This window comes from Asterias amurensis, chromosome 14, assembly GCF_032118995.1.
Source record: "Asterias amurensis chromosome 14, ASM3211899v1".
NCBI lineage: Eukaryota > Metazoa > Echinodermata > Asteroidea > Forcipulatida > Asteriidae > Asterias > Asterias amurensis.
Genome location: NC_092661.1, coordinates 4,711,956 through 4,737,901, shown reverse-complemented (window position 1 = coordinate 4,737,901; position 25,946 = coordinate 4,711,956). Strand labels below are relative to the sequence as shown.

General features: G+C 41.3%; 3 protein-coding genes across 4 annotated transcripts in view; 2 read left to right on the top strand and 1 right to left on the bottom strand.

The window, feature by feature from the left end:
- Nucleotides 1-12,034, top strand: part of LOC139947605 (uncharacterized) — a 42,685-nt gene extending 30,651 nt beyond the window's left edge. For both annotated transcript variants that reach the window (XM_071945553.1, XM_071945552.1), the window contains 7 exons: nucleotides 482-981; nucleotides 1,876-2,058; nucleotides 2,707-2,780; nucleotides 3,964-4,082; nucleotides 5,105-5,350; nucleotides 5,948-6,044; nucleotides 6,180-12,034. In XM_071945553.1, the coding sequence (XP_071801654.1) occupies nucleotides 482-981; nucleotides 1,876-2,058; nucleotides 2,707-2,780; nucleotides 3,964-4,082; nucleotides 5,105-5,350; nucleotides 5,948-6,044; nucleotides 6,180-9,336 (4,376 nt within the window). In that variant the 3' untranslated portion in view covers nucleotides 9,337-12,034. The remainder of the gene's footprint in view (nucleotides 1-481; nucleotides 982-1,875; nucleotides 2,059-2,706; nucleotides 2,781-3,963; nucleotides 4,083-5,104; nucleotides 5,351-5,947; nucleotides 6,045-6,179) is intronic.
- LOC139947606 (SH3 domain-containing protein Dlish-like) lies at nucleotides 10,053-18,214 on the bottom strand. The gene is made up of 3 exons (XM_071945554.1): nucleotides 18,037-18,214; nucleotides 16,848-17,470; nucleotides 10,053-16,396 (listed from the first exon to the last, which is right to left on the bottom strand). The coding sequence occupies exons 1-3, from the start codon at nucleotides 18,083-18,085 to the stop codon at nucleotides 16,238-16,240; spliced, it is 831 nt and encodes a 276-aa protein (XP_071801655.1). The 5' UTR covers nucleotides 18,086-18,214; the 3' UTR covers nucleotides 10,053-16,237.
- Nucleotides 18,215-22,007: 3,793 nt separating this feature from the next.
- Nucleotides 22,008-25,946, top strand: part of LOC139947364 (neuromedin-B receptor-like) — a 39,966-nt gene continuing 36,027 nt past the window's right edge. Inside the window, exon 1 of the mRNA XM_071945260.1 lies at nucleotides 22,008-22,813. Coding sequence (XP_071801361.1) covers nucleotides 22,008-22,813 — 806 coding nt within the window. The remainder of the gene's footprint in view (nucleotides 22,814-25,946) is intronic.

The window sequence follows — 25,946 nt, the reverse complement described above, 5'->3', positions numbered from 1 at the left end:
TTTCCCATTGACTTAAAGATTTTCCAATGGAAGTGCCCTTTGCAAAATGAAAGCGGCCTTGCCCTCCTAAAGATGAAATTTCAGTCCTGGTATTGACCAGTTTGGAATGGAGCAATTTTTAAAACGATCATCTCTTACATGTATTTGGTTGGATTCAATGACCTGAAAATGGGCAGTATATTGTGCCATTGCCTGCAAGTTTATTAACAACAAAATACATCAAAAGAAACTCTGCAGGTACTGGTTCTTGTTTATACTCTAAAGTATTGGGAAAAGGGTTTGAAGTTGTTATGCAAGCAACTTTTAATCGTAGACATTGACCAAATACCTCCAAACAAATTGAACAAAATCTTGAGTTGTTGGCAAGACACTTACAGTTAATGTCTCTTAGCAGAGTTTCAATAATATATTCTCAGTGATGCTATTCCTTGGAGGCTGTAACAGTATTGTTGATTTTGGTTTTGATTCTTTCGTCGTTCAGGTCTGGCAAGATTAACCGTCAACCCAACCTCCTCAGGTGATTGGACGGTTTATCTGTATGGAAGCCAAAACGCTTTAGACCTTGGACCCCCGCCACACATGCAGCAACCGGGACCACCACCCCACATTCAGCAACAAGGGCCCCCACCCCACATGCGGGAACAAGGACCCCCACCCCACATGCGAGAACAGGGACCCCCACCCCACATGCAACCAGGACCCCCACCCCACATGCGGGAACAAGGACCCCCACCCCACATGCAACCAGGGCCCCCACCCCACATGCGGGAACAAGGACCCCCACCCCACATGCAACCAGGACCCCAACCCCACATGCGGGAACAAGGCCCCCCACCCCACATTCAGCAACAAGGGCCTCCACCCCACTTGCGGGAACAGGGACCCTCTCCCCACGGTCCGCCACACCAGCCCTCTACACTGCAGAGACAACAGCAGCAAGAGCAGCAGAGCGCACCCCCGATGTCACCAGTCATGATGAAGGTAAGAGTGTTTGCGCTTTATTACACTGTGCCGTGTCGTGGCTGAGTGGAGAAGAACACCGGTCTCAGGCTCTAGGGGTTCTTGCACAGTGATCGCTGAACCCTGACTGTCTCATTTTTCTGTCGATATTGTGCAGTTGTAACCATAAACAGGGGCCAATTTCATAGCGCTGCTAAGCACAAAAATTTGCTTAGCATGAAATTTTGGCCTCGATAAAAACAGAATTACCAACCAAATTACCACGTGGTTTTGAGGATAAACAAACAATAGTTGAATACAAGTAACAAGCAATATGCAATAAATGGAAATATGGTTGGTATTCCTGTTTTTATCAAGGAAGAAATTTCATGCTAAGCAAATTTGTGTGCTTAGCAGCGCTATGAAATTGGGCCCTGATTGGGTGTGAGTGGCGATTGGTTAATCACTGGCCAATGCCTGAAACACGTACATGTATTACTAATAGCCGCCAAAACGCACCCCTTTTTGCAGAAGTTTAACAACATCAGTAGAAAAAATGGCTTTGTGATCTTCGTCCTTTTTTAAACTGGTAGAAGCCAGTTTAGCAACTTTAGTCTTGAAGTAGGGTTTTATCTATGCTTTAGGCAGATTTAGAATTTAGGTCGACGTTGTGTTCACAATTCACAACCCTCCTACAGTATTCCTAATCATACAAATGCATCATTAATATTTTTAACTCATTATAGAGGTTTTGGGTAAAACCATGTGCGTTTTTCTTATTAGAGTAGTGTTGGTTCTGAAAAGAGTGGGTGGTTAACGCCTCTCTGAGTTACTTCCACCATGCAAAGTTTCAAATCCTACTAATATTAACACGATTAATAGGTTTAGAAAATTTTGATTTTAATTTCACCTTTTAAAAATTTCAAATGATTTCAGCCTGCTCCTCAAGTCCGTGCCGATGCCAAAGCGCCACCAGGCAAGGAACCAGAAGTCTTCAGTATTCAGCTGAATAAGGGGGGCAGTCGTATGGGTCTTAGTATCGTTGCAGCCAAGGGTCAAGGTCAAGAGAAGATGGGTGTCTACGTCAAGGCGGTAGTACCGGGCGCCGCTGCTCATAAGGTGGGTACTCTCGGGAGAGATATACACCAACAATCCTGAATCCACATCAGGGCTTGGGCTTAAAGTAGCCAACGGGCTAGTAAACTGTGCATTTGATTTGCTGCTAAGTTGCAGCATTAATTACCCAGACTTTAAATGTATTTTTTTCTGATATGTAATGTATTAATGGTAATCACAACCAGTTTTATTGTCAAATGAAGTTTACAGAAGTTTACTGTGTAGATGCATTCGTCAAGTGATAAATCTACAGACATGATGTTCTTTCTACTTTGCCTGATTCCATATTTCTTTTCCAGAAAAACTGGAAAGCCTGAGAGGTCTATTGTGCTCAATCAAGCATTCCTCCTTTTTTCCAAAGGACCAAATACAGTACAGCCACTCATGTTGCCATCGAGGCACGAATGGACCGGGACGAGCGAGACCAGCAACGTGTACACAAACTCGCAACTCGCGGGGGGCGCTCGCGAGTTTGTAAATCAAACGAGGGTGACACTCGAGACAACAGGTCCCGAGTTCAGTTGGGAAGCAGCCATACAAGACAAATGATCAAGGACCCGCGTTCTATGCCTGTATCTAACTTACATGCATAATTGATGTTTGTGCTGGACATTTTTCATATTATTACTTGTTTTTGTTCTGGTTCCATAGGATGGTCGCATAATGGCCGGTGATCAGATTCTCGAGGTGGATGGAAACAGTCTGGTTGGCTGTACCCAAGAACAGTGAGTTGATGTTTAAGTTTTAGGGCCATGTCACTCCAGGCAGGAGGTTCTGGTCACCACTCCCCCCGTAGATTCTGGTGTCGGGTATTCTGTCCCCCCAGAGATTTTGTCCCCCATACGGCAAACTTCTTCTGATATGCTCTCTTCTGAATCTTCCACCTTCGCCCAACATTAATTTCCCATATTGGGGACAAAATCTTCAGGGGACAGATTTCCCTAGGACACCGGCAACCAATTCCAAGCAATTTCTAAAAGGAACAGCCACTCACATTTCAATGTTCGCATATTTTTTCTTAAGGAATGGAAGACATTGTTTGAAGCTTACTCATGTTCTACCAAAGTGTGCCTTTTGCTTGTACTGTAGTTGATTTGGTTGCCCCCAAGCTGCCAGTAAAAGTTGCCTCATGTGGCAAGCCCCTTACACAGCAAAGATTCTAAATGACCAAGATAAATCAAGAGTTGAATGGCCTTTTGTTTCATTGGTTTCTATTAGTTTGACTGTTGGGAGCTTTGAACAGTGAATATCCGGGCTAATTGAAATTTTTTTCTTGAATATAACTTCATGAACCTAGCGACCAAGAGAAAACACAGTTGAATGCTTTTTTTCTTCTTTGGTTTCTATTGGTTTTGACTGCATGAAGGCGCTTTCAGCAGCGAATCCTTTTTCAGCAGTGTTGCTATTTATTGCATTAATAATGTTATGTTTGTTTTTTTGATGATTTTAAATGTGTAACAGGTTTTTTTTCTGAGACTGTGTTTTTAAAAACTAATTATTTATTTGATTTTTGTTTTTACTGATCTAGTGGTTTTTATTTTTGTATGTGCTTTTTAGTGTTTAGTTAACATGTTAATTATGTTGTCTATTGATTTACTGCTTTAGTAAACGAATCAATTAATTAAGAAAGCCTTTAACTAATAAGTTATAAATAAGATTAAGTATTATAGTTTTTTTCCTATAGACAGGCTTAATATTCTTCCTACTTTAAGTCAGATTTTAGTTTTTTTTTATTTTGCCCTAAGAAATTTTGGCAATATAGTTATTTTAGTCTGAAAAGTATGTGTGCATTGTGGCTACCCCTTGTACTAAAGAAATACATCTTCCCACATGTTCCCCGTGGCCACACATGCCTGTGTAAAGCATTATCATTATTGACTAATTACTGTTTTTGTTCCGATTGTTTAGAGCTGCGATGTTCCTGATGAAAACTGGTCAGGTAGTGCGATTGAAGATCGCTAAGCAGGGAGCCATCTATCATGGCTTAGCAGCTATTCTTAGCCAGGCCTCACCTCCAATGCAAAGAGGTACAGTAACCCCTTTATATAACAAACCGATGCCAGAGTTGAATCGAGGATAGCAGATTTGCTTACAATTCTGGCTTAAATTGACTGCATGACAATAACCATACCGTACCCCTATTCCCCATTCCTCTGCTCAATGTTGTCTACCCTGCTGGCGCGCAACATGGGCTATGACAGCAAACAATGAACTGGCGCCAGGGTGCAGGGTCCCATTGTGATTTGGCCGGATCAGAGCCACCATCATTAACAGGGCTCAAAGTTAACAGTAGACTGAAGGCCGATCGCCAGCGACTCTGGTCTTAGGCCAGTAAACACAGTACGTTCAAGTTTAGGGGGTCTCATGTTTTTTTGATAGGGGACTTTCAGGACGCTTAGTGGCAGCAGACTTTTTAGGTAAAATCCATTGTTCCTGGTAATGTGCGCATGCTCAAACAATATATTTACCTGGTAAGTCTGCTGCCACCTAGTGTTCAAAAGTCTCCTATTGAATATAAGTACCTAACATTGTAATGAAAATGAAGTTCGAATGTTGAGTCTCTTTCAATTGTGTCAAGTGTCAAAGGATGCTTACCAAAGCATAGTAATAATAATAACAAATTCTTATATAGTGCATTTCACCATAACCGTATCAATGCTCTTTTTACATTAGTGCCCTGGTCATGGGGCCAATAACATCCCTGTAATGCTTCTCAGCTCCCGTGGGAGTATACAGCCCTGAGCTGCCTGTAAGGCGCTTGTGGCTTTTTCATACACAATATCAACCTCTACCCTCGCAGGCATCAAATGTTCTCTCAGTGCTTGTTAAAATAAGAATCAGCACAGATGTTAAAGTTTCGGGCATGTTATTGATCCCACTAATATCTGTTTTCTGATTTGTTTACCCTCGGATAAATCAGAAAAGTCTACCAAAGCCTACACCTCGTGTACATGTAGGTCAGCCCTGGTACTGAATGAAATATTTATTTTTTTCTAATGACCAACTTTCGTTCCTGATGTTTGTATACAACCTTTTGTTTTGCCAACAGCTAACAAAGGAGCCCAACCATCACCATCTCAGTCAGGGCCGCCTACCCCAACTCAACCCGGCCCACAGATGCGCCCTAAGAGTGAAGATATCTCTCGTGTCTTAGCCCCAGGGCAGATGTCAGCGCCCCAGGGTCGATACCCTGGTGAGAGCCGAGAGTGGCCCACACAGCGTGATGGTCCAACAGCGGCACCAAGGCGCTATGACATGACACAAGCAGACTACGCCAAGTCCTCTCCAAATCTAGGTGAGTAGTTTTACAGAGGTGTGAGTTTTCAGGGTCTTTCCTGATTTCAGGATTTCCTCAAAACCTTCAAACAGACACAGGAGCTTATACATGTACATGTACATTTCGTAGAAAAAGGGATACTGTTTTGCAGTCTTTTAGTTGTCTTTTTGTCCCAGATCAAAAACATTTCCCATGAAAGTACTTTCACTGGTATCGCGCTATATATACTGTTAGTCAGTTGCAAGCAAAATGATGAGAAAATGTAGTTTATGAAACACAGGGTCTCTATAGGTCATCCTTGTCGGGGAAAACACTCATGATGGATGCGATTGCCCTTAAGTAACACATACCAATATTGCGAAACAAAATCTAACACGAGACTGCTGTGAACGGATCGGTTATCATATCCATATCTGTATCTGTATTTGCACGCTTGCGAAACCTCTTTAAATGTCTAACTGGGTTCTATATTGGGCCCAGATATACATGTTTAGTGAGGTGGGTGTGTTTCACTCTATTAAATAATATGAAGAACAGAATCAAATTAATAAGTAGATGTCTTTCCTTTTTTATAACAATATACCATTTTGTATTCTTGAACCTATATTTCTATAGTGGAAGAACCACGGCAGCGTATACAGTCTGAGAGAGATTTGTATGCAACAGTCAACAAAGACCCTTATGCTAGACACCGAGGCCATCCACAACACAAGTAAGTACACAATTATTCTTGCACACACATTGTTAAATATTGCAATGTCCTATTACAAAAAAAAACATGTTCTTGGATCCGATTCTGTTCCTCCTTAAACTAACAGCGACATCTTTTTTATGTTTCATTTAACAGTCAGCAGATGTATCAGCGCTCAAAGTCTACCTCTCACTTGGATCCAGAGCTCGATATGGACAATCGTGAACTCCCTCGACAGGCCATGTCCCAAGCTAATGTAAGAGCTCCACCACCTGGAGCCGTACAGGTCATGGGTGCTCCAATTCCCGCACCACGCCTCAAGGAAGTCCTGTATGCCGAACCTCTCACAAAGGAAGAGATCGCGAGGGAAGAACAGGCAGAAAGGGCTAAGGAAGCCAGAGAAAGACAGGAGAAGCTCAAGGAGGAAAGACTGAAGGAAGAGAAGGAGAAAGAGGAAAGGGATAGAGTGGAGCGGGAACGAAGAGAGCGGGAGGAGAAGGTCAGGCAAGAGAGACTGCAAGAGGAGCGCTTAAGAGAGGAAAAAATGCGTGAGGAAAGAATGAAAGAAGAAAGAGCAAAAGCTGAGCAAGCTAGGATACAGCGACTCAGAGAAGAAAGGGCCAAAGAAGAGCGTGCTAGAGAGGAAAGGGCCAGGGAGGAACAGGTCCGAGAAGCACGGGCCAGGGAAGAGCAAGCAAGAGAAGCACGGGCCAGGGAAGAAAGAGCCAAAGAAGAGCGGGCCAAGGAGGAGCGACTTCGGGAGGAACAGGTCCAACAGGCTCGAGAGCAAAGAGAGCGGGAAGAGAGGATGAAAGAGGAACGGGCAAGGGAAGAGATGGTGAGAATCCAGAGGTTGAGAGAAGAGCGAGCCAGAGAGGAAAGGGTCCGTGAAGAACGGGAGAAAGAGCAACGGCTCAAAGAAGAGAAAGCACGCGAGGAAAGAGAGCGTGAAATGAGAGCCAAGGAAGAACAAGAGCGATACTATCGCCAAAGTGATCCTCGCCAACAACCCCCAGATGGGCAGTACCAGCAGGGTCAGCGTGATCGGTATAGCTCACAGGCCAGCATGCCTGTAAGTTCAGCCCCTCAAAGTAACTACCAATACAGTGACCCGGGAGATTCACAGTACGGCTGGGAGGCGAACAGGTCGTCGACAGTTCCTAGATCTTCAGCTTCTCAGATGGACAGCAGGTACGGTCCACAGCAAGACTACCTCCCTGTCAATGTCCTACAACGCCAGATGTATCAGAGTGCACCTTACTACAGTACAGCTGATAGTCAGAGGGTTGAAACACCTCCACCACCACCTCCGCCCGTGTCTGACGGTTACGATGAGTTCCCACCGCCCCCGATGGATCTCCCTCCACCCCCTCCGGATATGGACTACCAGCAGGACCTTCCTCCACCTCCCCCACCGAGTGGTCAAGCAAGTCAGTCCCTACCTCCTGGGGCAATGCAGAAATACCAGGTATGGCATGATCAAGAGAAGAGGCGTCTGCAAGAAGAGCGTGAGAGGAGGATGAGGGAGAAACAGGCCTTGGTTGAGAATCAGCGTCAGGCTTATCAGGATTCTAAGCGCCCAAATAATCAACGTCAAGAACCACCACATCCTCAGCAACAAGAGCGGCCTGCCTATGCGTCACTGCCAAGGCAAGGGCGCATACAGAGACACGGATCCGTTGGTAACGATCAACGGCCGGAACTACAGAGACAGAACTCTGGTCCTAAACCTGTACCAATCCCACGGGCGCCGGGCAGAAAGCCCTCAAACAGTGATGACGGGCCCAGCAGACCCCACAGTGAGCATTTCCCAGGGGATGGTGTGCCTCAGTCACCTGTACGACCACTCAGTCAGAATTACGAATCCCCATTACAGGCTAATCCAGACCCAAGGGGAAGATACACCTCAAACAATGAAGGGCCAAGCCCCGCTCAAAATAATCGCCCTCCGGTTGCCCCAGGGAACTGGAGTGCAACAAGAGACCTTCACACCTCGCATGAAGATCTTAAAGGCCCGTCTCCATGGAAACGGGAAGAAAGAGAGAAGTGGGAACTAAGGCAGGAGGAGCAAAAGAAGATGATCCGAGAACAGGCTATCGAAGAGTTAATAAGACATGATTCTCTGACTCCACAGCAACAGGAGAGACTGAGAAAGCTTCGAATGGAGCAAGAATTCCAACGGCGTCTGGACGAGTCGCGGGCAGAAAATGAAGAAGAGGACGTTGATGAAGAGGAGTCAAATAAGAGACGGGAGCAGTTTGAGATGGCTCAGGCTCAAGCTGAGAGACTCTTGATTCAACAGCAAGTGGCACAGACAGCGTCTCGAGAACAGCAAGAGCAGCAGTTAGAGAGACTGTCAGGAGCGTTGGCCGAGGAGAGAGCTCGACAGCAGCAGATCATGCAGCAGCAGGAAGAAGAGTACTTCCAGCGTAAGCGAGAACACCGGGAGCTCCATCAGGCCGAGCAAGACCAGTTCATGAGACAAATCAACCAGGAGCAAGGGACCAACAGACAGGAGGAGGAGATGCAGAGACGCCACGCCATGCAGAGACAGGAGTACCAGAGACGAGTCGCTGAAATCGAGCAAGAGCGTCGGCGCATCGAAGAGCAGTTATCATTCAAACCGAAAAGTGGCCCCGCCCCTGCGCACTACAACCACAATGCCGCACACAATGAAAGCAATGTTGTACATACCAAAGTGAATGTAAGTTTCGTACCTGGACCCGAGAAAACGTACATTTCTGCAAACCCAGAGAGGGTCCCGTCTGCGATCAGTAATCAACGCATCCCAAGTCAGCGTCCTCAGATTCAGCCCAAACCAACCAAAGTACCTCCCCCGGTGGCACCCAAGAAAGCAGCATTCCCGAGCGTGAAGGCTAATGGCCGTGCCCCGTCGTCCAACTATTCTTCCATGGGTCCGGTGCCGTACCATGCAAACACCTCCACAATCAGTCAAATACCAATGCAGGAGAACAGCGCCTACGAGCCTGCCACTGACTACAACCACTCCCCGATAACCAACAGCAAACCGAACACCCACCAGTACGCCACGCCGGAAAACTCACAAAATATGAATACTTTCAAAGTCGGGGATACTCCGTCGGTGATCGGTGCTCAGGAAGTCTACCGTGACCCTCGCGATCGTCTCCTCGCCAGTAAACAACAGCCAATCAGGGAAGGCATGACAACGGACAAACTGAGTTTCCGAGACAAGATGAAGATGTTCACTGAAGACAGCCCTATTAAGAAGACCAGAGCCTCGAAATGGGAAAGGGACTTTGTGGCACAAAATCCACATCTCAACACAACTTAAAGTTATTCAGCGAGTGCTAATTTCATAGAGCTGCTAATCACCATAAATAATGATTACCACACAAACTTCCTGCATAGCAAAAATGGATTAAGAACTAAGCTAGGATGGGCTACTCGTTGTTCGTTAGAGTATGCTCTGGGGCTTTTTCCAAATCTCTGCTAGCTCCGTAACATCATACAAAAATGTACATTGCTCCGAAGTTGACGAGCCAGAGCTCAGCCCAACCAGCAAGTCAACCAGCCAAAATGCATGGTAATGTGCACTGCTTAGACTGGTTCCCTGCAAAACATTCTTTGATTTTACTCTTGCATCACTGCTCCAGCAGTGCAAAGGCCAAAGATTCTAATCCCACCCAAGTGATTTTTTTTCTGGACAGAACTCTGAAAAGTAGTGAGTAAACATGGCGTAATACAGTGTTTAATTTAAACACATGGACTAAGGGTAAAAACAAGTTATATTCTACAAATAGTTTTGCGTAAAAAAGCTAAATAATTTTTTTTCTTGAAAATGAAGGCACCTTGACCACACATCTAGATCTCTTATTATTTTTTATATCACTGCCACTGTAAATAGTCTTAAGAAAAAATAACAGAAATGGTCTATCAAAATCTCTTTAGTTTAATTTTAGCAGCCAGGTAGAAAAACTACAGTAATATATTTTTGATAATCTTAATACAAATTTGGTACACATGTATGGGATTTTTTTAAGTTATGTGATTTATGGTGTTCAGTTGAAGAATTTTTTTTTTAACCAGATGTTATTTTCCTTTTAAATCCCACTTGTAGAAAAAGCAAAGATGCCCAATATATAATTGCACACAGATTTAAAGCCACCCTACTAATGGATTATTTTTGTTTGTTTTATTGTTTTAATTGGTAGAGGCTGCACAATTTGTTTTAGACAATACGTTGAGCTTACTATGAAGCTGTTTGAAATCGCACTGGATGCCAGCATTGAACATATTTCATAAAGTAAAGTTAAATTCAGCTCGTGCCTACATGTATATTGCGCAGTTGATGAATTCGCCCAAGCTGTGAAATATATTTGTGAGTGATTGAAAGTAAAGCATTAGGCTTTTCCCGCCTTGCTATAGGAGTGCTTAGCGTTGGTAGTACGGCATTGTGCATGGTGATAGATATATTTAATCTGTACTCATGTGTGGTTTTCAGTCGATGTATATTGTTTTAACTTGTTGCATTATCGGTAGTACGATAACAGTTCTGTTGTACATAAGTTTTAATGTTATTGATTTTACCAATTTTTAAAAATATGTTTTTTTTTATGATGAACTACTTGTTGTTTTGCCGGTTTGTGGCGATTCTGGAAATGTTTGCAAAATAAGTCGGCCTGTTGTGTCTGTGTGTAATGGTGGGGCCAGAATGTAAAGAGAGATACCCAGTGTACACTGAACGGGAAGATGTGAAATAATTATTTCACTGTAAGTACTAAAGTGTGTAAACCATTGAGTGCATCTTTTTAATGGAGTTTTATAAAATTAAAATAAAATCCCCCAGATATTTGAGAATTTAATGGGACCATTTGCATGAAGTAGTTTGTAAATATACACGCCAGTATTGAAGCTGTTTTGAAAGTACTTTTTTTTACTCTCAGAAACTTCATCCTTTGTACAAGCATTTATCCATTTCTGAAACCATGTCATGATTTCCACTTACTCGTTAATTATTTCATTGTTTTAACCCCTAATTATTACACATCATTTTATCCAGCCAGTTTCCCTGGTCCCAGTTTCATAAAGCTGTTAAGCAGACAATACTGCTCAATACTGTCACGATTTCCACTTACTCGTTAATTATTTCATTGTTTTAACCCGTAATTTTTACACATCATTTTATCCAGCCAGTTTCCCTGGTCCCAGTTTCATCAAGCTGTTAAGCAGACAATACTGCTTAGCAAACTTCATTGCTAAACAAAAATAAGTGGGCACCAGTTGTAATGATGTAGACTTCATAGAATTCTGGCCGGTGACCAGGGCCCAATTTCATAGAGCTGCTATGAAGATGGGCCCAGTTCTGTTAAGCAAGATTTGTCAAAGCTTTGCAAGTTTTCTATGTTTACAGACTTTATGAAATTGGACCTTGGTGATTGATGACTTTAATTTAGAAATTGGGTACAATGAAGATTTGTTTATTGTTCAACTCCTGTCTTAATATTTTGTGTATATAGTAATGAGAAATCCTGAGCATTTTAAAATAAAAGTGTATCATAGTTTTTTAACAAAAGTTGATTTATTGGGGATAATGTAACCAAATATTAAAAAATAATGCATTAGAATTGTTACATGTTTCAGTACATAAAAGGTAAAAAGGGCACTGTCGGCGTGTCTGTGGCCAGACATTGAGTAGTTAACTCTCACCCCAAGTCTTTTACAAGCAGACTATGATCATGACGACAGTGCCCCTTTAAAGGGACATGTTGCCTTGGATCAGGCGAGTGGGTCTATGAAAAGCGTTTGTTATGAAATGCATGGTAGAAAGATGTTTAAAAAGTAGAATAGAACAATCCACTCAAATATACCTCGAAATTGTGTGGTTTTCCTTTTACTTAAGACTAATGCGGCCGGCCATTTTGTGGAGTCAAAAACTTGACCGCACAAACTGGGGTGCCATGTATAGTTCATGACGTAAAAGGAAAACCACGCGAATTTAATGCACTTTGTGTAAATCATTATATTTTTTTTTTTTAACATCTTTCTAACCAACTTAAAAACGCTTTTCATAGACCAACATGCCCTATCCAACCAAGGCAACCTGTCCATATAAATTTGTTTTCCCTTTTTTCATTCATTCTTTCATGTAATGGCAGTACTACAAAAAACATAAAATATTACGAGTTTATGTCGGTCTACTAATACTAACATTTCACCATTGCATGCATTACTGTTATTAGTTTTAAAGGAACACGTTGCCTTGGATCGGTCGAGTTGGTCTTTGAAGAGCGTTTGTAACCGTTTTTTATAAAATGCATATGGGTAGAAAGATGTAAAAGTAGAATACAATGATCCACACAAACATGCCTCGAAATTGCAGGGTTTTCCTTTTACCTCATTGACTAACACGATCGGCCATTTATGGGAGTTAAATTTTTTACTCCCATAAATGGCCGACCGTGTTAGTTCGCACAGTAAAAGGAAAACCACGCAATTTTGAGGCATGTTTGTGTGGATCATTGTATTCTATGATTGAAACATCTTTCCAACCATATGCATTTTATAACAAACGGTTACAAACGCTTTTTATAGACCAACTCGACTGATCCAAGGCAACGTGTTCCTTTAAAACAACTGTCTTTTACTACACCAGTGACCAAACAATGTAAAAAGTATTTTAAACAATTTGTTTGAATATCCTGTTAAAATCTGTTCACGTTAGAACACAAATTTAAAGGTTTTACTAGTAATGGAATTTTTATTACTTTAATAAGAATCGTCAACAAAAATAATCAGTACATGTTTGTTTTATTACACACACTGTATTCGTACATAGTTGACCACTAGTTATGCAAATTAGAGTGGGTTTATACATAGTTAATGCTGATTTTTAGTCAGTTTTGCATACTGAGTTAATGCCACCAATTGACTGTTTTTGCCAGTTATATCATAAAACCGTTAGTTTCTTGAAATATTTTGCTCTTCTATGGTCTGTTTATTTACCCTTTTGTCCATTGCAATGTTCTCACACATTTTGGTATGTCTCGGCTGGGAAACAGATTCGAGTTCTGGTGTTTCCAATCAGCAGAGTGTTGGGACGAGTCCAGATCATGGTACTTATGTTCTTAAAGCCATTGGACACTTTCGGAACAGAAAAAACATACAGGGTTTACAGAACTCACAGAAGGTAATGGTGAAAGACTTGTCTTGGAAATATTATTCCATGGTCATTTCTCGATATCGAGAATTACTGATTTATTTTAAACACATGTAATGACACGGTGAAACGTGTGGAAACAAGGGTGGGTTTTCCTGTTATTTTCTCCCGACTCCGATGACCTATTGAGCCTAAATTTTCACAGGTTTGTTATTTTATATATAAGTTGCGATACACGAAGTGTGGGCCTTTGGACAATGCTGTTTACCAAAAGTGTCGAATGGCTTTAATCCTTTTTTTGTTAATAGTGGGTGCACCTGACATAGCATCTTTAAAGGCAGTGGACACTATTGGTAATTACTCAAAATAATTGTTAGCACAAAACCATACTTGGAAACGAGTAATGGGGAGCTGTTGATAGTATACAAATATTGACTGCTTCGAGTGCTATGGTTAAAACTATGACTCCCGAGGTGATCCCTGTAGCGTTCTATTTTCCCGAGGCGAAGCCGAGGGAAAATAGAACGCTCCGGGGATCACCGAGGGAGTCTTAGTTTTTAACCATTGCACGAGTAAAAGCAGTCAATATTTGTTTTATAACACCCCAAACATTTCTAAATACTGTACTATTATTATTAAGTTACAGACCTAAATGCTACAATTCACGGACGACGCGAATACAGATTGCAAACACTTTTACTGAATGTGTTGCATGTAGTGTCGTGCAATCGGAAATGGTTACAGACTATTAATTTGTCATACTCGTACACGCAACGGACGTCTGGGTACTGCACGCCGTGTGCTAGTCTGTCGGACTAGCGCACGGCGCCATGTGCTAGTCTTCGGACTAGCGCATGGCAAACCGACGGCCGTCGTCTAGCAAAACTAAGACATGTCATGTGACGCGCTCTAAACCAATGAGCAGGCAGAATACTTGCAAGGGGTGTTATAATATACAACATTGTGAGAAACGGCTCTCTGAAGTAATGTAGTTTTCGAGAATGAAGTAATTTTCAACTCATACCCAAGTCAACTCATACCCAAGTCAACTCGTACCCAAGTCAACTCGTACCCAAGTCAACTCATACCCAAAATATTGTACCCAAGTCAACTCGTACCTAAGTCAACTTGTACCCAGGTCAACTCGTACCCAGGTCAACTCATACCCAAGTCAACTCGTACCGTACAACGTACATTGTATTTGTATGCCGAAACGGAGCATTTCCCTGCAGCGTGATTTTGTTATTGCGATAGGAAATAAAAATGATGTTCTACCATCATATGGAGCTCACTTTTATTAATAATAATCTCACGAATTTCGTTTTGTTTGTTCATCTCATTTCTGCTTTTTTTTCGCAAGGATATTCATTCAGATCCATTGTGGTTTCTTTTAATTTCCCATGTTGACGGGTCGCCGTCAACTCGTACCCAAAATATTGTACCAAAGTCAACTCGTACCTAAGTCAACTCGTACCCACCCAGGTCAACTCGTACCCAAGTCAACTTGTACCGTACAATGTAAAAATTCATTCAATTCATTCATTTGTGTTATGTTCTGATTATCGTTTTCCGATTCAAACAAGTAAATTTGAACAAATATATTGTTCCACTTTTTCCAACCAAAACACTTTGCGTAAGTTCTGATTATCTTTTTCAGAATAAAAAACCCCAAAAATTCATTGAAACAAGCCTATATTAAAAAAAGAATACTAATTTTCCCCACCGTAGGGCCTAAGTAAAAAAAAAATGCTAGACTATGCTAGACTATGCTACCCATCTTGGGTAGGAAGATGTCATAAAAGTAGAATACAATGATCCACACAAACATGCCTCGAAATTGGACGGTTTTCCTTTTACCTCGTTGAACACGGTCGGCCAGTTACGAGTCAAATTTATATGCATTTTTTTAAAAAACCCAGTGACAAACGTTTTTATAGAACAACTCGTCCGATCCAAGGCAACGTGTTCCTTTAAGTTCACTTTACAATTTGTCCTTGGTTCCATTACCAGAGATATAAAATAATAATAGTAATACAAAGGCATTTCAGATTGAAATCTTATTATTTATTAAATCAATATACAAGAAAGTTTGTACTGTAAATGATTACACTACTAGTTAGAAAATAATAATACAGTTTACCAAGTACCCTTCAAACATTCATACATAACACCACATTAATTTTTGTTATAAACAGCAGTTATAAAGATGTTCTGCGAACAAAGAGCAACTTCTTCAGTCTCAAATACAAGTTCTACTTTTTGTTCTTTGTTCTGCTGTCCGCTTTATAACAATGTTCCTGCATAAAGAGATAACTTGGCAGGTCCCAGCGAACTTGTTAAAAGTAATAAAGGTTCAACTGTACAATGAATTTTATGTAACGGGGTCGTCCAAAATTTGGAATTATTCTCTTAATGGCAAGGCTCCCCACTATATTTCTGATCTGCTTCAAGTTTACACTCCATCAAGGAATCTTCGATCAAGTTCCATGCTTCTCCTCATTGAACCCAAGTCTCGACACTCATGGGGTGACAGGTCTTTTTCTTCAGCTGCGCCATGCATCTGGAACTCTCCACCACTTAATCTTCGATCTTGTCTTTGTACCACAAAATTCAAATCTCTTCTCAAAACTTTAATTATGTCACAGGTTTTCAAGTACTAATTTTGTTGTGTCTGTTTTTCTTTGTTTTGGTTTTACTGCGCCTTGAACACCCATTACAAGTCTTATAATTATTATTATTATTGTACTAAGAACTAAGACCCCCATTCCCCGATTTCTCCCTTAACAGTGGTCCGCTGGCCAAATGCGAGTTAAAACACATGAAGATCAGTCAAAATCCATTTCATTTGCTATATTGACCCAGTTCACCTGACGTCATCATCAGAAGAATCTTGGATGCGCCACTTTGGTGGGCAATGTCTCTGTGCGTTATCCAGTTAAGTGCGCATTTTAGGCAAAGCGGCGTTTACACATAAACCTATTGCTCACCAGAATGGTGAGCGTGGCACAGTCGCCGCATGTGACGTGCGTGCAAGGGGTCAATAGCTTTAGATGAATCTGGTTTTTAGTTGACGCGTTTACTCTAGGGCTGGTGGTCTAGCATAGTCCTTGGGTATAAACCCACAAGACTGTGTTCTTGGGCAGTACGCCCACAGCCATTCATCATGGGTCTGGTTGGTCATGTCTGCATACAATAGATCGCCCCTTAGTACACTCAAGTCTTCCGCTAAACGTCCCTGTGGGAAAAAAACGCAGACAAATAAAAAGATGTCAATGAGAAAAACATATTTGGCAACTGCTCAGTCATAGATTTTGCATGTGACGTCACTGACGTAGTGTTTTGGCTGGTATAAGTGACCTTGTTCTGGTTAGTATTTTTGTTGTGCTCAGCTGCATTGTGTGGCATTTCAGGATTGAGTGGATAAGAACACCATACTTAAGCTCTTGTGTTTCTAATTAGCGGAGTGTGGGTTTTGAATCCTTGTTGTGACACTTGTGTCCTTTAAAAAGCAAGACAATTCACCATTATTGATGCACCCTTCCAATGGGTCATAAAGCCATTTGTGTGTTGTGTAAATCCACACGTAAAAGAACCCAGTACACTTATCGTAAAAAGAAGCGGGTTCACCCTGGTGCTCCTGGTTTGATTGGCTGCACAGTGCAACACAGCACCTTGTAAACTATTACCTGATAATCATAGAGTGACATTAACTCTGTCCCACATAGCTGTAGCTTGTGAAGGTCAGAATCAGATGACATCATCATTCCATCAGCCGATATTGACACATCATTCGTTGAGGAGACATTGTCCGAGTATAAGTACGATCTAGGTACAAATCCCTCGTCCCCGTTACTCTTCTGCACCCATGCCCAGTCTGGGTCCTCCTCATTCAAGGAAATCACGCACTCCCCGCAAACCACGCTCAGATCGTCTTCATCCTGTGCCATGAAATCGTACAATGCGACATAACGTCCGCACGGGTCCTTCTTAAACACACTCACACTGCCTGCATTGTCTTCATTCTGTGACTGCTGAGTTGAACTCGCGATCACAGTTGATCGAGCTCTCACCGGGTGTGGCCCAAGACATGACAACGGCACAAAGCCACGTCCGGAGCCCGCTGATACAAAAGCCCACTTACGGTCGACGTCTAAGATGTCGACAGTTTCTCCCTTGCGGACAGTGAGTTCATCTTTGAGACTTGCGATGAAGTCATTGAGTACTGTCATCTTGGAGGCAGGATCATTTGGAATCCTGATGGGCGCGGACATCGGAGCCGAGTCATAGGGTAACAAGGATTCATCTCCGTCTGAAAATCAAAATCAAAAGAGTCAACATCTTAAGACCCAGTAACTGGATTTCTGTACTCCTTTTTTTCACAATTTGTCATTAACGACTAACGTCAGTGGTCAGACAACAGAGGCGGGTTAATCATCAATTCAGTGGCAGTGCCACTAAAATAAAAAAAACCTGTAGCGATTTAAAAATTGATTAGATTTGGGCATCTTGACCACAATATCAATAGTGTCGATATTTTTGGAAAAGTTTCCGTATGGCGCCACCACTTTTTCATTCGAAATAAAATACTGTAGTATCTAATTTACCTGATTGATATATCCCTTTTTGTAAAAATAAGTGAACAAGTGGTGGCGCCATACGGAAAATTATCCATATTTTTTATGAATACAATAATATAAAAACAAATAAACAAACAACTTTTCCAATTGGTCTGGTGTGGTGTGACAGGCAGTAATACCTGTCCGGAATCTGGGCAAACATTTATATGTAACGGTTTTTACTTGTAAGATTGTCTGAAAATCAATTACTACAGTGGCAAAAGAAAATTTGACAACAGATTTCGAAGGGCAATCCTACCTCGTTTCTTTTTCGTTCTTAATCTCATCGGGCCACAGAAAAACGACATTTCTCTGCCGAACAACAACCGTTGCCAGTTTGACAGCAGTGCTTTTGTTTCCTACCTGGGCTTAATTCTTAATCCGGAGATTATTTCAATAATGTCAGAAGGAATTTCATAGCCTCATCAGAGTTATTCTCAACAAATTCTCCGGGATTCGCCAGTGCGTTGATTAAATTATTCAAAAAATATTTCACTTATTGTGTTTTTAAGCTTTTTTAATAAAAGATTTTAACGTGTATTCGCAATCAGGCAGCCTCAATTTGTCTGCCCTTCGAGACCGCATTATTTTTTGAAATAGCGCCATCTATTGACATTTTAAAATCGTTACAAGCCGCTCTTCACAATACTCGCCATGCAAGCAGCTTGAGTTCTTCGAATTTTATTTTGAAAACAAAAGTTAATTGAACAATAAATAATAGACCAGCGCAAATGGCTCGAAGTTGTTATTATGCGGTATATGTACCTTTTCCTAACAAAAAACACGATGTCCACAGATTTACATTAAACTTACACAGTTTGAAGATTATGATAGTAGAAAGCTTCCCTTGAAATTTTACCTACCGAGGTGCTGTAGTTTTTGAGAAATGAGCAAAAGTAATAATTTTCGTCTCAGTTTTAGCATGTAAAAACGTATTAACCAGTTATGCTATGGTTTTGGTATAACATCATAACTGGTTAAGGGGATTTTACATGCTAAAATAATTTTGGTCTCATGAGACCAAAATTATTTTGTGACTTGTTTTACTCATTTCTAAAAACTACACAACCTTAGTTAGTAATTTGAAGGGAAGCTTTCCACTATCATCACCTTCAAACCCTGTAAGTTTAACGTAAATCTGTGGACATTTTGAAAAAGTACCCGACAAATCAAACTCCTCCGCTAACGCGCCGATGCATAGCCCTACATTTTCTTTCACAGTCTCCCCATCCCATTTTGGGGGGTCCACAGAATTGAACAGCATTGTACGTTTTGTGTGTTTCTCTGTGTGTGATAACGTTGTCACCTTTCAACAATGTTTTCGTTTCACGGGCAAGACAGAATATAATTTTCTTCACATTAAGTTGCTGAAAGCACTCACGATTGTTTATAATTTGGATCGTCAAGACCCGCTTTCATCTTAACTCCCTGCCTCAGAAATTGGTTAGAGGGTGAAGTTTTTCTACATAAGATATTATGCATTCAGTCGTTGAATAATAAAGCATCGACACAATGACTTCTGATATTTACCACAGTCTGAGACTCGATTTATTTCGAAGGCTTTTTAGGTCAGGATTTTGAAGTCTCATCTTTGTATTTTCGTTTTTTGCAGTATCAAATTGAAGAGAGATTTTTTTGTGACGTACATGTACATTCATTGTTAAAGAGAACCCGCTTAAAAGATATCAAAACGCGGGAATCATGAGAACTGGTCAGATCCACGGCCTTTGTCGTTTATTTCTCGAGATCGTTGTGCCGAGTCACGTTGTCTCGAGAAAAAATGAACAATGTGAACCCAGGCCAGTTTCCAGGTATTATGGATGTCTCGTTTTGTTTCTCTGATGGGGGGGGGGGGGGGGGTAGACCGGGCAGACGAAAAATTAAATAAAATGTTCATCGGCAAAGTATAAGCATCCCATCATCACGCATTGACCCATAGGGAGTCTTGGAGGTAATATTTTTTATTTTCTTTATAAATGCACTGGATACTATAACTACCCAAAGTAATTGTTAGCATAAAACGTACTTGGTAACGTGCAATGGAGAGCTGTTGATAGTATAAACATTGTGAGAAATGGCTTCCTCAGAAGTAACGTAGTTTTTGAGAAAGGAGTAATTTCTCACTTGAGTTTGAGACCCGGCTGAGATCTCGAATATCTGACAGCACACAACTTGTGTGACCAGAGGGTGTTTTTCTTCCATTTTCTCTCGCAACGTCGACGACCAATTGAGTTCAAAATTTCGAAAACAGTAAGCAAAGAGAATGGCTCGTACTCGTTATGTTATGCATGTTAAGATACACCAAGTCAGAATAGGGGTCCTTGACTATAATTATTACGTTTTAATTTTACCAAAGGTGTCCAGTGCTGTTGATGAATAATACCAATGCGACTATTACTGTGAAGTAGTCAATAATGACGTGTTTGAAAATTGAACAGCTCTATACTGTATACTAAATAAAAAATTGTGCATTCCACGATGGTCTAGTTACAAAACAATGTGTACAATTATGTGATTATGAGCAATGAATTTCACCTCCCCGACATTTCTACGGATAACTATTAGCATACAACTCAAAGGGGCATTATAGTTGTGTGCATAATTATTTGTTTTGAGTAACATTACCAATAGTGTACACAATGCCTCTAACATGCCACATATACAATCATACATAGCTTTACGCTCTTAAAGGGAAGGTACACGTTTGGTAATTACTCAAAACAAATATTAACTTAAAAACTGACTTGTAACAAGCATTGGGGAGCTGTTGATAGTATAAAACATTGTGGGAAACAACTCCCTCTGAAGCATCTCTGAAGTAATAGTTTTTGAGAAAGAGGTAATTTCTCACTAACATAATAAAATACTTCTAGCTAGAAGTCTTTTATTCTTATCTGAAAGCACACAAATTCGTCCAACAAGGATGCTTTTTCTTTCATCATTTTCATGCAACTTCGATGACCAATTGAGCCCAACTTTTCACAGGCTTGTTATTTAATGTTTATGATGGGATACACCAAGTGAGAAGACTGGTCTTTGACAATTACCAAACGTGTACCTTCCCTTTAAGAGAAAAGTGAAGCATACTTGTTCCTATATTAACATACAATGAAAGACTTGGACATGACAAAGACTTCACAATATTAGTTAGAGTTGTTGACGTACATTAATTCATTTGAGAAGATGACTCTCAAAACAAATTTTTGCAAGAATAATTATTTCAAGTGGAATATCATTATTATTTCATAATACATACAGTATGTAATGTTGATGTTATATGGTGAGGGACTTTGTAAGTGCTGTGAAACCGTTAGTTAGGAAAAAAAACGTAAACAAACAAGTTTGCTTCTGGGGATTGCAAAAGCAGCGTATGAACGTGCCATTATTATTCGTCACGTCTGTGCTTCTAATAATTCTCTACTCTGCAGCCGTCGTGAACAGTCACACCGCCCTCTCTTGACATTATGAAGCAGTGAAACGTCCGTGCACGGATGACAGAGCGTGTCTCTCGACCGTCAATGCCAACAATCCAACATCATCAGTCACGGCCAATCAGAGTAGTTGAAACGTCTAGGCGTCTGAGCATGCGCCAAATAAACAACCAACCGGGAGTTTGTATTGAGTGTGGTTGCAGTTCATTGCATTTATACATACACCGAGACAGTTGCTCACCAGCCACATCTCTGTTTTCATTGGCAAAAAGCTTTTGGGCATCAAACCACGTGATGTGTGTTCGTGGGTTGATTATTGGAGGCGAGAGTTTGGGACGTGAGATAGCGACAAGGATTCATAATAACATACAACAGCACACAACACACGTGAACATCGCACAACACACGTGAACGGCTCAACCAAAAGCGTTTTCTAAGCTTTTTTAGGAACCATGCAGTTTGGAACACACGGCTTATGTCAGGATTTTCTATCCGCTGGATTCATGTATCAACCGTCCAGTTGTTGCCAGTGACTGAGGGCGTCGTGTGTAGGCGGCTACTCGTTGAAAGCTCGCACGTAAAGAGAAGTTCTATCAGCGAAATGATTTTATTTCCAAGACTGACTCCACCATCACAAGGGTGACTTGTTTATTTAGCGGATGAATTGCAACTTTATCCAGCGCCGGATTGATAGTTTTTAAAGACACGGATTCGGTGTTTTTTGCTTTAGAACCTTCGACTAGTCCGTCAAGATTACACTGTGGATTTCGGTTGAACTCCGGAATTAACAACAGTCAAGATGAGTTCCCAGACAACGCTAGCTTCTTACTACAGCAACTATTCTTATAATGAGACTTATTTTGAAGAGCCCGTAGACGCTTATGAAGCAGTAGCTATGGGGTTCCTGGTCCTGTTCGGCATCGTCGGAGTAGTGGGCAACGGAACCCTGGTCTGTATCGTCCTCTTCAATCCGGACATGAGGTCAGTGCCGAACATTTTGATAGCGAGCCTCGGACTTGGGGATTTCTTTGTGGTCATAACCTCAGTTCCAGTCACCTTCGTGTCGTACCTTTATACCGAGTACCCGTTCGGTGTCGCTATGTGTAAGTTCGGCAACGTGGTGCCGATAATCTCACACGGGGTGTCTGTCTTCACCCTCGCTGCCCTGAGCTACGACCGCTACACGGCCATCGTCCGCCCCATGCAGAGGCGACAGTCCAACGCCGTTGCCCGGACATACATCGTCTCAGTTGTCATCTGGTGCATGTCGATTCTTCTCGGTATCCCAACAGCAATTTACGCCCGGTTGGAAATTTACGAATACGAAGGTATCAGCGTGGCTATATGTCTACCCTACCCGGTCGGCTCGGTGGAAGCTAAGGTCCACGAAGTCTTAAGGTGTTTCATTATGTTCGTTGGACCTCTTGCCATTATTAGTTGTTACTACCTGTTGATTGCGGCGCAGCTGTACCAAAGCTCCAGGGCGATTCCTTGCGAGGGTCACGGGGACTCGAGGCAGCTCAGAGCCCGTCGCAGACTCGCCAGGACTGTTCTTGTACTCGTGGTTATATTTGCTATCTGTTGGATACCTCATTTTATATACAGGTGAGTTTTCAAACATTTTCAATTTGCGTGTTTTGTACACTTTATAAAGACCCCTTTAAGGTGCTCAGATTGTAACGCGAGTCATTGGTGTAACGTAACATGTTGTCAGATATCCTGCACACCGCGAACCAAGATACTGACAAATTAGGGAAACCACCATCATAGGTCCACAAACACCTAATGGGTAAAGCGCCTGCGCATTAATCCGGAGGTCTTTGGTTCAGATTCCGTTCGAGTCATTACTACCATAGAAAACCCATTGTTAATAGAATAATTTGTACTGGACTTTAAAACAAATCTCAATGTCTTATTACACGCGGGTGGGCCACACAAAATCGGAATGTGTGCCCCAGGGATCGATTCTTGGTCTGATGTCACTGGTAACCCACATGCGGCATTGCTGAAAATGTCGCTATCTAATGCCCGCTCTTACGACGGCACCAATCAATCGATCGTCTGTCAATGAAAATTAAATGCTATATTCTAATCACTGCAAATCAAGACACATTGCCTACTGCCATTACGATGGCAGTGTATTATAACATAAACAGGACATTTTGATTAAACCCTCTTTGTATACAAAACGCCTGAAAATAATGCACATCGGAAACAAGACAAACGAAAACCCAACCAGTCCCGGATTCGAACCGCAGTCATTGAGGTGAAAGGCAGGGAGAGAAACCATATATACCTGAAGGTTTCAAGAAAAACTCTAAAAGTCACAAACACACATCAATGAAACCCCATCAACATCCTCTCCCCATCATTTTTTAGGAAAGAAATCTGTAGTGCAAATAAAATCTCAGCTTGTGATGCCATTAAATTAAATGAAATTAAGCGAAAGCGTTGTGTTGAGCAGTTAGGAAATCAAAGTGGCAAGTGTTCATTTAATAAAAGGTTGCACTAGGGTTCGCCTCGCACTGACGTTTTTACAACTTAGCAACACGTCATCTGTTTATAAGACGAGATGGTTAAATGATAGATGTTCGATCGGGTGAAAATAGAAACCCTTGTGCGTCTTCGGAACCTCGGGTGGGAACGAATTACGCACTTAAAGGCAGTGGACACTATTGGTAATTGTCAAAGACTAGTCTTCACAGTTGGTGTATCTCAACATAATATGCATAAAATAACAAACATGTGAAAATTTGAGCTCAATCGGTCGTCGAAGTTGCGAGATAATAATGAAAGCAAAAACAACCCCACCCCTGTCACATCAAGTTGTGTGCTTTCAGATGCTTGATTTCGAGACCACGATCAAATTCTTAGTCTGAGGCCTCGTAATCAAATTCGTGGAAAATTACTTCTTTCTCGAAAACTACATTACTTCACTGGGAGCCGTTTCTCACAATATTTTATACTATCATCCTCTCCCCATTACTCGTTACCAAGAAAGGTTTTATGCTAATAATTATTATGAGTAATTCCCTGTAGTGTCCATCTGCCTATAAAAACACAGGTCACCTTATAATTATTGTCAAATATAAGTGTTCTAATTTTGTGTAAGCCTATCCCAACATGTTGCATAAAATAAAACATCTGCGCAAATTTTGACTAATTTGATTATCGAAGTTGCAAGAACATAATGAAAGAAAAACAGCCTTGTTGCTCCAAAATGTGTGTGCTTTCAGGTGCCCAATAAAATGCTTCAGACCTAAGTATTTTAATATTTTAGTTAGAAGTTACCGTTTGCCCAAAATGGCCACTGCCAACAAAGAGTTATGTCCAAAGATTTCTTATAAATATAAAATATACATGTCATGTATAACTTTACTGTCTGCGTGCTTTGACGATTGCCCTTTTCTGTCTATTGAAATAGTTGTTATTCAGACATCAATTGTACATGATTAGTAGACGAGACCGCATTGAACATGTTTGGTATAGGTTTGTTTAATTGGTGGCCCGGTTACTCGATCACGCTGACCTGTTTTATAAAGTTCCATTCAATTCAAATCAAATAAACATTTGAATTCCTTATTGTAAATGTAATTACCGAGAAGGTCATTTGAACAAAGATTTATAAAGAACTACAAGAATTACAATTAAATGAGGTAGAGGCAACATGAAGTAGAGCCAACTACTGAGCACTTTCAAAAGATCAAGTCTTGTTGATTAAAAAACTGGATTAACCAAACTTACAACAGAACGTAAAGGGCAGACAGAGCAAGGAACGAGACAAACACAATGTTTAGTAGAGCGGCATTTTGGTCTTCCCCATGATCCCCTTTCTTAAATTGTCATGATTCCCTTTCTCAGTGGAAGTGTCGTGGCCGAGCGGTTAAGAGCACCCATCGAACTCTGGTGTTTATGATCAGCAGAGTGTGGGTTTGAATCCTAAGCCGTGACACTTGTGTTTCTTAAGCAAGACACTTACCATTGCTTCGTCCTTCGGATGGGACGTAAAGCCGTTGGTCCCATGTGTTGTGCAACGCATGTAAAAGAACCCAGTGCACTTATCGAAAAGATAAGGGTTTGACCCGGTGTTCCTGGCTGTGGCTGCTGTATGCGCCGTAGCAACTTGTAAACGCGTATAAGGGCTAGATAATTGGGTCTCAGAATTCATCAGTGCAATAACATATCTTTCTGAAAGTTTGTATATACTCAGGGACTTGAGTACCTTGTTTGGTAGATACGTGCGCTATAAGACTTCGGTATTATTCATCTTTCCCGCAAAAACGGTGCACACTCAATGTCAAAGCACATTGTAGTAGCCTAGTGCCTACTTAAAGAATACCCCATTATGTGTCACAAACAAACTAGCCTTCGAGAAGAAGTCTGCTAGGGTCGAAACGTCAGGCCATGAACTAATTTTTGCACAAACAAACAGTAACAATTTAAGGGTTAATCATAACCAGAAACTCATTGAGGTAAATAATAAAAAGAGATTAAAGAAGCAACCCAAGATAATTAGAGATAATATGTCTTTGTTTTTAACCCTTAAAGCAATTTATAGTAAGGGCCACCTTTATTTGAATCGTAAAGCTCAAAAGTTTTCAGGGCCCAATTTCATAGAGCTGCTAAGCACACAAATTTGCTCAGCATGAAATTTCTTCCTTGATACAACATGCAAATTGCTTCTACTGGTATCCAGCTGTTGTTTGCTTAACCTGAAAATCACGTGGATATTTAGTTG

Bases quoted from the DNA above. Each gene is read 5' to 3' on its own strand.
- LOC139947606 (XM_071945554.1), bottom strand. From the start codon at position 18,085: ATGTCGTTTTTCTGTGGCCCGATGAGATTAAGAACGAAAAAGAAACGA. The intron at 17,471-18,036 runs GTAGGATTGCCC...TTTGATTTTCAG, and splicing joins AAGAACGAAAAAGAAACGAG to ACGGAGATGAATCCTTGTTA. The intron at 16,397-16,847 runs GTAATAGTTTAC...TTTTTCCCACAG, and splicing joins TGTCACTCTATGATTATCAG to GGACGTTTAGCGGAAGACTT.